We start from the raw sequence: 12,377 nt of genomic DNA, 5'->3' as shown, positions 1-12,377 counted from the left end.
AATAGTAATCTCATTAGCAAAGTATCCAGTAACTCCCAGTGAAAACAGGGAGAGGTGTTAATTTATTTAGGTGCTTCCATAACATGCCTACTTGCCTAACTTCAAGCATCAGCTTTTGAAAATGTATTTGGTTTATTTGATTTAATATGTTCGTTTTAAAATAAGCTTCTAATTCATTATATGACTGTCAAGCTTAAAGAAATGTGCAGTGGCAGAGTAGAAGAACATGCACACTGAATTGCAATTAGATATCCAAGGTATTCAGTGCCACTTCCAAGAACCATTGCTCTATTTTCTGTAGATAAGATGAGTTTTCTAAGCAGTAGGACAAGTCATACATGCTAAGGAAAGGTTCATGGACCATTTGCAAAAAAGGGTTAAAGCATACATTTTTCTTCATTTTATTACAAAATCAGATATGCTCCTTATATGCAAAACTCTCATACATTTTCCATTTCTGAGCTAACCTAGCTTTGTTTTTTCACTTCATTTTATATAAAATAGCCACTAAATTATAAATAATGGATTACAAATTATAAATAATAATTATAAATCTGTCAATTTCTTTACAGTGGATATTACATTTCTACTGGTGTCAAAATGTGGTGTCTATATTCACTATGCAGAACAGAGACATATTTTTAATAACTTTTTACAGTTCTCTTCAGAGAGTTCAGTATATTTCAGGGGAATATATTAACTCTGCTCTACAAGGTGCCCAGATCATACTTACCTACTTCACAGAGATTTTGTGAGGTTTAATTAATGTCTGTAAGCCACTTCAAGATTTTCAGATGGAAGGAACTATACAAGGGCAGAGTATTTATTATTCTTGGCCTATTAATTACATTTTTATATCTATGAATGTGACAGCAACTACTATTACATAGAGAGTTCTCATGGACACATTTCTTTTGCCAGATACAACTAAGAACAAAAACGAGATATCAAGAATGATGTCATAAATTTACCCCGTGATCCATAGACAGCAATCAACTTATCATTTAATAGGAAGGTAGGCGTGAAATGTATATATTTTCCCATTTTTCCACATTCTCCATATTGTAGGGTATATGGGTCATCTCCATGTTTCCAATAAGGAGCAGCAACTATGACATCTGCCTAAAATTATAAAAATGTTTTATTGAATGAATTAAGCATAGACATGTATTGCTTTGTGCTTGTGCAGCACCTAATATAGTAGGATCTTTGTAAATTACTAGAGCTCCTACATGCTACTGCAATACGTAACATTAGAGTTCTAGGAAACATAATTTACAAGAAAAGGTTAGAAAAGCTGGGATTAAATAGTCTGGGGAAGAAAAGACAGAGGAGGGATTTTAAAATAGTCTTTCAAGAAAATGAAAGAATTATAAAGAGGATGATGACCCATACACTCAGGAATAGGGACAGGGGCTGTGCCTCCCTCCCCTTCCCAACTCTGGCTGTGCCACACATACACAGTGAGCTCTGAATTGACTGCCTGATAGGTGTGGGCTCCTGCTGAAGATCCCTGTGTGTAGTGAGTTCTGAGCTCACAAGTTGATGTGAGCCTACCCAGAGCCCTTGCTTTTATGTTCATCCTTCCTCTCCCTCCCTCTGCTCCTTGGCGAATTCAGCAGCATGGAAAAGCAGATGAGTGGCAGTGATCACCTTTCGGGCTACATGAAAGCAGGGGCTCTAGCTAGCACCTGTGCTGAGAGTTCACTCTAGTCCTACCGCCCCTGCTCAAAGAAGAAGATGCAGCCAAAGGGGAAGTGTGATTGCACTGCTGTATGTGCTCTGGATCTGCCCCTGGCCACAAGGGATAGGCCAACTAGTAATGGTGTTAAACTGCAAAAAGGGAAATTTAAGTTAGATATTAGGAAAACTGTCCTAGCTGTGTGTATAACTAAGCATTGCAAGAAATAACCAGAGAGGTTGTGAAATCTCTATCCCTGGAAGTTTTTAAGACAAACACATGACTGGAATGGTTTAGACAAGGATGATCCTGCCTTGAGCAGTGAGTTGGATCAGAGGACCTCCTAAGCTCCCTTTCAATCCTATTTTTCTATTATCCTATACAATAAATAGCATTGTGAATCTGATTAACATTTACAATTATGCCACTTTACACATCCCTAGCATTATAAAAGGTCTTGAAAGTGGGAAAATATATATTTACACCCATATTAAGACCTCTCAAAATTGCTAGAGTAGTGTAATATGACCCTAGTTAGTGGAAATAACAATCAGTCCTGCTATGTTTAAGGCAGACACTACAGCCTAGTAATCACTGTTACTGTAAATTCAGTTGGAAAAATCATGACAACAACAGGAGATGAAAAGTAGGAGCAGCAAAAACAGTGAGTCATGGACCAAATCAACAATCCAGTGCCACGCCCCCTCCCCGCCATAGAAACACGTGTCCAAGGTACAGTAGTCTGTCAACTGAACATAGGCCTCATCAGCCATCTTCAGACACGCAGATAAAACAATCATTCTCAACTATGAGGGATTGCCAAAGAAGATGAAGAAGAAGAAGATATCCAATTTACTTGCTGGTTTTCCTATTTCAAGCCAAGAAATATTTTTCTGATACAGTCAGTTTCTACGTTTCAGATGTGCTATTCTATACTTTCTAGTTGCCTGCATCAGCAGAAACACATTAGTTTATTTTAGAATTATTTTCATTATATTAATCTTTGCCAAGTACTGATAACAGAGAATCTTAGAAGCATAGAAAATTAGGGTTGGAAGGGACCTCTAGTCCAAATCCCTGCTCAAAGCAGGATCATCCCCAATTAGATCATCCCAGTCGAGACTTTGTCTAGCCAGGTCTTAAAAACCTCCGAGGATGAATATTCCACAACCTCTCTTGATAACCTGTTCCAGTGCTTTACTAGTCTCCTAGTGAGAAAGTTTTCCCTAATATCTAACTTAAACTTCCCTTGCTGGAGCTTGAGACCATTGCTCCTTGTTCTGTCATCTGCTACCACTGAGAACCATCATCTTCGGAACCCCACTTCAGGTAGTTGAAGGTTGCTATTAAATCCCCTCTCAGTCTTCTCTTCTCCAGACTAAGTAAGCCTCTCCTCATCAGTGATGTACCCCAGCCCCCTAACCATTTTTGTTGCCTTCCACTAGACTCTCTCCAATTTGTCTACATCCTTTCTGAAGTGGGAGGCCCAAAACTGGACACAGTATTCCATATGTGGCCTCACCAGGGCTGAGTCACTTCCCTTGATTTGCATGCAATGCTCCTATTAATGCAGCCTAGTATGCCATTAGTCATCTTCACAACATGATTTGAAACCATTAATCAGCAATATACCTTTTCAGTATTTTTTCTCTAATATTCTATTTTCCCAGAGAGAAAACATTATAAAAAATAATCAATATAAAACGGTAGGACAGGTTTCCTGTACCTAAAATTGGGGCAACTTCAACAAGAATACAGGCAGTCCTTGGATGTAAGACACAATTGGTTCCTGAAAACTGCAAGTTGAAACATTGTAACTTGGAACCAATTTTCTCATAAGAAACAATGTTATAAATGGGGGATTGGTTCCTGAACCAAGGCCCGATACCGTATTTTCACTAAAAATACCCCAGAATTTTGTACTCAATAATTATAGATGAGTAATATAGCTACATTAATGTATTTATATTGTAAATAGCAATCTCATTGATTTGGAAGGACTTCTTTGAGGTGACTTGGGTGGACTTTTTGAAAGGCTCTTGGTTGGACTTTTTGAAGGGTTCTTGGCTGGAGTCTTCTCAGGAGTCTTGGCTGCAGGTTTTTCTGGAGTCTTGTCTGCTTTCTTAAAGAAAGCGTCCAAAGAAGTTTGGACAGATGTTCTCCAGGGAGATAAGCGACACAGCATTGCACTGGATCAAGCGTTGTAAAGTTGAAACTGATGTCATAAAGTTGAAACAGGGTGTCAATTTATAAATGTAAGTGTGAAACATTGTAACTCGAAACATTGTAAGTTGAGGACTGCCTGTACCCAAAGAATCTTTTGGTTTAAGGCCATCAAGCGGGATGACGGAACGTGCACAAACTACAGAATTAAGGGATTTACTGAACAGCAAACTTGCATTCTAGTTATTACTTGAAAATACTCATATAATCCAGAGGTTTTGTAGTTGAGCAGCAGCCTCAGTTGGAGATAGAATGGCCAAAAGAAAAGCAAGACCAGAAATACCTTAATGAGCCTTCACTTTGGTATTGAATAGTTGACCATGAAAGGAGATAAAAATAGGAAGACAGCAGGGCCTTAGTGCAGACATGTAAACAGTGTATACTGTGGAGTGGTCTGGTATTGTAAGGGCCTTGATAGTAGATAGGGATGATAGTGTATATTGGGTTAAAAAAAAGGACCACTTTTAGAGCTGCTTTTGATGTCTTTCAAGTGTGACTGTTGGGAGGTGGAAGGGAAGAAAAACATATCTTCAGTCAATAGGATTCATGGGTTCATGATCAGACTGGACAGTTGGTATAATTTAGTCCAATTTCCAGCCTAATTCAGGCCACAGAAATGTACAAAGTTCCTCAAACTTATTTAGCTATTGTATATCCATAGCTGTACAGGCTTGCTTTAAACAAAAGTGACAGAATCCACCACTTACAATCACATTAAAAAACTGTACCTTCTTCCTAATATGGGTCACAACCCAAAGTTGTGATTTTCTGTTTGTGTGCGCTTCGGCATCGCTAAATTATTTTTCCTGCTGAATTGCAGCTTCCTTGCACGGTGGAGTTCTCTGCTGCAGAAGAGAATCCCGGTGCAACGGAGAATTTTCCGCCAATTTGTAGCTTTCTTTGCATGGTGCATTTCTTTTGCATCTCAGAAATGCACGGTGCAAAGGAGTTCCCGCCATTTGTATGAAGATTCGTGCCAATTATTGGCCGATTCTAAATTATGCACACGTGGCAGCTAGCGATTGGCTTGCTAGCCCTATAAAGAGCTTGAGTGGTTTCCGCCCAAGTTGGAGGACTCCATGAACATCAGGAGGAGGAGACTTCGCGCTGTGTGAAGATCTCTAAGCGCTGTGGACCCTTACGGACCCAACGCATTTCTTAAGAAGGCAACAGAGGTCTAAACAGCCTCTGGCCTCTCCCCGTCACCGAGCGCAATCCTAGACGTATCCCTTTTCCTGTATACTAAATATTCGAACCCGCGGAGCTTTAACAACTCCGGGGCCAAAGAACCGGACCGAACCCACAGAGCTTCAGCAACTCCAGGGGAAAGAAATTACCAAACCCCCGAAGCTTTACAACTCCGGGGCTAGAACGAATTTGTCGTAGTCCTCCAAGAAGGATTTAAGCGGAGCTGCACCTGGATGCTGACCAGCCTACACCACTACCCTCACTGGTGTAAGTAAAAAATCTCTGAATCAACCACTAAGCATCCTTGACTAATTCTAATTCGCCCCCCAGTCTTCTCTGACCCCGTGTGCCCGGGCTGCTGGTCACAGCCCGCGTGCGCAAAGACGGGCCCGGCTCGCCCCCGGCCCGCACAATATGAATGCATTTAACTGTAGTTTCCAGTCTTTGGATCCTGTTGTGCCTTTGCCTGTTAACTTAAAAGAGACCTCTCCTATCAGAAATCTTCTTACTAGGTAAGTACTATAAACTGTGATTAATGTACCTATTAAACTTCTCTTGGATAAACTAACTAAATTAAGCTTTTCTAGTCTCTCTTAGTAAGGCAGATTTTCCAGAACTTAAACCATTTTTGTAATTCCTATAAGACTGAAGCCAAATATTTTGCATGGTAAAGTCAAAGCAAAGCCAGCTTCATCCTTACCATAGCGTTATCCAGTTGCCACCTAAAAATATAGAAAATAAGCAATGGCACCATCCACTTGGGAATTTACCTATTTTCTTAAGACTTTATATGGAATGGTGGGTACATAGTTTCTGACTATGTTAACATATACTGCATTTATCTATTGCTTTCAGGGTTCCTAGTAGATGGGCTAAGGCTCTGAGTAGTGGGTAGGATGCTTCTAATTCACTGAAATCAAACTAAACAAAGATCAGAACTCCTGATGAGGAAAAAAAGACCAAACATTAGGAACCAGTGTGCTTTAGCTCTGTCTATTGCAATGGGCCATCTTTGTTTCTCTTTGTTGTCTTGCATTTCACTTGTATGCCAAGTCTTCTGAGTCTCGAAGTCTCCACCCAAACAAGTATCATTGCTCTTTTAAGCTTTGTTAATGGGACAATGGATTAGGAAACCAATAGAGAAAAAAGAAAACACTGACACTTGCCCAACTATCTGAGACTAGTAGTATGCAAAAATTCCCAAGAGATTGCTATGTGTCACAGGGCATCTTTAGTGCCTTCCAGTGTAAGAGGCTTGAACAGGCTGTGGAGCTGTCGGCACGTACGGTGAGGCCTAACGAGGTGGTCACATGATCACAAGAGGGCTCGTGGATTGGACGAAGGCCTGGGCAGCCTCAGTATAAGCCTAGGCCCTAGGAGCTGAGTTGGCAGTTGCAGCTGGGGAGCCAAAGGGTGAACATCTCCTGGCTGGAGTACTGCTGCTCCCAGAACACCTGGATGTTAAGGGTAGAAACTATGGGGCGGAGGAGGTTCCTGGTCCTGGGGAATGACCTAAAACTACATCCTGCTGAGATAGGATGGTGTGGTGGGGCTGCCTGTGGTAGGGTGGTCCCAGGAAATGCCACACCGGTGCCTCCCTAGTGAAAAGCAAGGATGAGGTGCCAAATAGCCTCAGCCCCCACAGCCTGGTGGGTTACCCTGTAGAGGGGAGAGGCGAAGGGTCCAGGCATGTCATCGGATACCTGGGGCCCAAGGGGTGTAAACCCTAGTAGCCCCAGTGAGGGAGTGTGTGTGAAAGCAGTAGGCTGTGTAGAGTAGGGGGGCCCATGTCCATATGGGGGGCCCAAAGGACTGCACATAGGCCAGCCTAAGTAGTTTGATTGAGTGAACCCAGTGGGAGCAGAAGGTCCAGGATGGAGCTGGAGGAACTATGTGGTACAGTGTTTGGAGGAGCCTGAGAAGGTGGACCTGCATGGCAGAGTGAGGGCAAGTGGCTCGAGAACCTACCCATAAAAACCTTGACTGGTCCATGCTGGGGCCAAGACCAGACCAGTCAAAGGGCCAGAGCGCTCACGAGGGAAAGCCAGAGGCTAGAGGCCTGGAGTCCCAACTTGCCTAGAGGCAAGGCCAGGGCCTGTGAGTCCAAAGGTCCTGGAGTCAGCCACTGCCGAGAAGAAAAAGGGCTTTGGGAGTTTTGCAGCCCAGAATGAGGGTGGAGATTAGATTGCCTGATTAGGAGGAATCCAGGTTGGGTCCGAATTTCAGACAGGCATATAGTGTGGCCCAGTGTGGGGCCAAAGACCTAGCCATATAGTGATACCATCTGCAAGGCATGGGACATGGTGTAGGGATGGTACAGGGCTGTGTATTATGCCCTTGGCACTGGGCAGTAAATGGGCAGCCTCCCACCTATAAACAACTTCCAAAGTTACATCAAAGGTGTGGCAGGTGAGGCAGGTGGCCAGGCTGCCCTAGACTGGTGGGTGCACCAACATTTGGACCAGCTTTGAAACAGCCCCCTGTCACACTATGACCAAAGATTGGGCCTCTGACTCTCTTGTTCCACAGAAAAGGCTTTACCTGAGGCATGGAAGACAGAAGGTGCAGACAAAAGTTACATTTATCACGTGATCAGCTTCTTGAAAGCATCTACAGCTGTGCCCTTACAGAAGCACATGGCTACAGAGAGCTTTAAAAGTGCTTGATCATGCAACAATCTGAACCCTCATTACATGGGCATTCATATGAAGGCACTTCAAAGTAAAGCGTCTTTCTTAACTTCTGTCAGTGCGAGCTGGGAATACAGCTGGGTTGATATAGCCTAGCTCTGCTGCTGGTACTCTCTTCTGAATGGGGGTGGGGGAATGGAGGAGAGGGAGCTCTGTCTGGGGTTTGCCCAGCCTGCACTGGAGGATGGGGCAGATGGATTGGAGTCTCTTCACCTTGGCAGGGGGTCTCCAATCCATCTGCCCCATCTTCCAGTGCAGGCTGGGCAAACCCCAGACAGTTCCCTCCCTTCTCTTTCCACCCTTCCCATTCTGAAGATAACACTAGTGCTGGGAATGGGGGCCCAGGGCTAAGGGACAGCAGCTGCAAACATGCAGCTGCTCCATAGGGGAGCTTGATCCTCACCCCCCCAGACCCAACAACTAATGTCTAATGGGTCCAGGAGAACGCTGTAACTGGACAGGGAAGTGCACATCAGTCAGTCGGTCTGAGATTGAATGATCTCTTTGTATACTGTACTTTTGTTTGCCAGAATCCAAATGTAAAAGAAGACTAATTTGGTCTAATAAAAGATAAAGTAATAAAGATAATAAAGTTGATCTAATAAAAGATATCGGATTCACCCAAAGAACCTTGTCTGCCAAAGAAGACTAAATGCATCTAAAGACATTGGATCAATGAATAACTTAGAGTGGGGAAAAATGACATGTTAAAAACTACCTGACTATGTATTTAAAATGCTTACGTGGTCCTTTACAAATCTTAACTAATTATAACAACATTTTAGTGAAATATAATTATTCTCATTTTATAGGTAAGAAATGGCACAATGAATGATTAAGGGCAAATCTTAAATCACTATCTACATAGATACTTATGTGATGTTTCTCAGGGACTTTTGCATCATGACGGATTAAAAAATGAATGGGGATTATAGGATTTGGCCTCAAATAAGTTACCCAAAGCAGTTGGTAATGAATGGGAACACCAGTATTACAATTTGAGACTTCTTGTATTCTAGACCCATGCCAAATCCACTGGCTTCTGCTACCTCTCACTTTTAACCATGATGTTGTGGTTGTTGTTCTTATTCTTGTTATTCTTATACCTTAAAACCACATGTTACTTTACAGATGTTTAGAATATAAGACCTAACTAGTCACCAATTAGTGTGGTCTTATGTTCCTAACTAGTCCTGTGCCAATGGGACAGGAACAGGGAACAATGAAACAATCTCTTTTTTTCCTTATTTGTCCTTACTATTTATTGGATCACAGAATCTGGCTGGTGTTCTCCTGGTTGTTACAGATATTGTTGTGTGCGTACTTTGCCTTTTAATGTTCCTGAACATTACTTTTAACGTTACCTTTAAAACAATTATAACTTTTTAATTGTCAGAATATTTTAGTTTCTAAGACAGGCTTTAAACCTTACCTTGTCATAGGACTCTTGTTTTGGTTTCTCATAATTGTTTGCTTTCCATGTAGGAGGTATTAAAATCTTTGCATTCCTAAAATAAAATCTATTTTTTGTAGCACTGAATAAATAGAAAGATGCTTCTGTTATCATATCCTAGTAATAAAATGAACAGAAAGAAAAACAGTAAGTCAAGAGGACCATTAAGTGATTTGTTATTTTATGTTATTTGGGTATTAGTTCTGTGGCTTATTATATGTTATTATTAGTCAGCAAGCAGGAAAAGTGTTAGGCAATAATTCTGAAAAAGGAAAAATACTGAATATATATATACTGTGTATGTAATACCCTTTCCCGTACAAGGATCTCAATGTACCTTACAAACAGGCATTATTACATCACACTGCTTTAGGTTAGAATATATCACTTTAGAGACCGATGAGGCAAATCACAGGGTTTATGGCAGGACTACAAACTTCATTTTTTAATTAATATATTTTATATTCCAGGTCAAATCAGCCAAATCAGTTTCAAATCATATCAATTGAGCAGAATACAATATTCATCAAGCTGGGGGGACTTAATAGTACTAAACACCATGTACAGCGCTAAAACCAGCGAGCATCCTTCATCCCAGGCTCTCACCCTGGGACTTCAGATACTCCCAAATCCATTGGCAGGTGTCCTATGTGTAGGCTCAAGTCCAGAGGTCTTGGGATTCAGATGCCCCCATTTGATCTCAGCCCACAAACTTTTTTTTTTTTTAATGGAAAAATTTTCATGTTCCAAGCCAAATCCACCAAATCAATTCCAAATCCGTGAGTCATTCAAGAACCATATGTTGCCCTACTACTGGCATGCATCCTCCACCCCTGCCTGGGGCTTCAGATGCTTCTAAATCCTTTGACGGGCATCCTATATGTAGGCCCAAGCTCCCGAGTATGCGGCTTGGGGTTCATATGCCCCTGAGTTTCGCTTGCCCTCAGCTGTACGGCTGCAGGAGCAAGCTAGGGAGGAGTCTCCGATTTACATAAAGTTCACCTAGGTATAGCCAAGATCTTGACACTGGAAGTGAAAGTGGGAGGCTAACAATGCACTACCTCAGTCAGGCTACTACCCCCTGCTGAGAAAGTGGTTCTCCCCTACAACTAAGAAAGCCACCTTAGCTCACAAATGTCATCACCCAGGGAGCCAGGAGCTGAGTACTGACCCCAGACCACTGCTTCTGCACACACCACCTTGGGGTGACAAAATCACAGACTGTAAAGCCTGACATTTAATTTGCTGCTGGGAAAAATGTTTGAACCCTCTCACTTGAGGTCGGCGAGACCTGGCCCAGCGAAACCTGCCCGAGCTTGCCAGGCCTTCCCTTTCCCAGCAGCGGTAGGGAGTAAGGCTCGGAGCACAGTCGGCTTCTGAGCTCTACCTGCAGGCTCCGCTTCCTGGCAGACTGGGCACGGCCAAGCCCCCGCCTCGGCAGCCGGGCTAGGAGCGCCTGTCCAGGCACGGAGCAGCAAGGCTCCGCGGGTGCGTCGCCGCGGGGCTGTCCTCGCCCGGCGCGGTCCTGGGCAGCGCTTCAATCACGCGGGGAGGCGCGGGGCGCCCCCCGCACCAAGACGCGCGTGCGCCCCGCCGGGGCAATGCTGCGGAGGCGCCGCAGCCGCTCACCTGGATGCTCGCGAGGAGCTTCGGGTCCTCGGGCACCCGCGGGTGGACGGCGAGGAGCAGCCCGTCGTAGGCGCCGTCCTGCAGCAGCACCGCGGCGTCCCCGCCGCCCGCCAGAGCCAGCGCCAGCAGCGCCAGCAGCGCCAGCGGCCGGAGCGCGGCCCCAGCCCCGCGTCCGCGGCTCATGCTGCACCGACCGCCGCCCCGGCTCTGCCTCGCCGCGCCCCCGCCCCCGTCCCCGCCGGGTAGGGCCGGGCAGGGCCGCGCCGGGCCGGGCGGGGCGGGCCGCTGCCCCCGGCGCCCGCCTCCGCTGCTCGGCGCCAGGCGGCTTCCCCGGGGGCCGGGCACAGGGCTGGAGCAGCCGCACAAGGGTGAGGGGAGGCCCCCGCTGTGCCCCAAAGCGGCCCGTGGCCAGAGGCGACGCTGCTGTGGTCAGTCCTCAGGTGCGGATGGAGGAAGGACCTCAGCAGCCTCCTGAGGAGGTGGCAGGGCAAGGGAAGGGTGACAGCAAGCAGTGACGTGAGTGTAACGAGTGCATCTAAAGGGGAAACGACCCCTTAGCAGCAAACAGCAAAACCCCTACATACTCCAAACACGGGAGTGAAACTGAGCCCAGTCCGTCCCAAGGGGCTCCCGCCCAGCACGAGCAGCATCCCCTCCGGGCGAATGCAGACGTGCGGGAAGTGTGGCGAGCCTGTTTTCTGGTGTCAGGAAACCTCTTGGGAACAAGGCACCAGAGTGATTTCATGATGCATACACCTTAGATGAGGGGCAGGCAACCCCTGGCACAGGTGCCAGACTGTGACATGTGAAGGATTTTGCTTGGCACACGCACCTTGGGGAAGGGGCAGGGGCTGTGCTGCCACAAGGATTGGGTCCTTTGCAGCTCCCCCCACCACCTGCCCCTGGCATGCCAGGCTGCGGGTGTTTTTGGCACTCTGCCCAAAATTGTTGCCTACCCCGGATATCTTGCTATCTAGTCACCAGGATCTAACCTGTGCTTTCAATGGGGAAAGAAAGATTTAATAAGATCATACAAAAACATGGGAGTTGGAAAGATCAGTAATTCATAGTATGACATGGGAATGCATTCTTTTAAATCATGAAGGTCACCTAAAAATTGTGAATATTTTTTATAGCATCCAACTAGATGAAAAGTAAAATCCTTCAGCCTCTAGCCAAAGCTCCCCTTGATATCACCATTAACTAATTTGAAATAACTTCATATTTTTCATAGAATCATAGAAAATTAGGATTGGAAGAAACCTCAGGAGGTCATCTAGTCCAACCCTCTGCTCAAAGCAGGACTACCCCCAACTAGATTATCCCAGCCAAGGCTTTGTCTACTCAGATCTTAAAAACCTCCAAGGATAGGGAGTTTGCAACTTCTCTGGGTAACCTGTTCCAATGTTTTACTACCCTCCCAGTGAGAAAATTCTTCCTAATATCTAACCTAAACTTCCTAATATCTAACCTAACTTCTCTTGCTGCACCTTGAGGCTGTTGTTCCTTGTTC

At 44.8% G+C, this 12,377-nt stretch overlaps 1 protein-coding gene across 1 annotated transcript in view; it reads right to left on the bottom strand.

Moving 5' to 3' along the window:
- CLCA2 (chloride channel accessory 2) overlaps positions 1-11,079 on the bottom strand; it is a 38,019-nt gene extending 26,940 nt beyond the window's left edge. Inside the window, exons 1-3 of the mRNA XM_006277518.4 lie at positions 10,865-11,079; positions 9,215-9,352; positions 972-1,122 (exon numbers count right to left, since the gene is read on the bottom strand). Of these exons, the coding sequence (XP_006277580.1) occupies positions 972-1,122; positions 9,215-9,352; positions 10,865-11,047 (472 nt within the window). The 5' untranslated portion in view covers positions 11,048-11,079. The remainder of the gene's footprint in view (positions 1-971; positions 1,123-9,214; positions 9,353-10,864) is intronic.
- Positions 11,080-12,377: the final 1,298 nt, after the last annotated feature.

This window comes from Alligator mississippiensis, chromosome 5, assembly GCF_030867095.1.
Source record: "Alligator mississippiensis isolate rAllMis1 chromosome 5, rAllMis1, whole genome shotgun sequence".
NCBI lineage: Eukaryota > Metazoa > Chordata > Crocodylia > Alligatoridae > Alligator > Alligator mississippiensis.
Note: the sequence above shows the minus strand (reverse complement) of the source record. Positions and strands in the feature narration are given on the sequence as shown.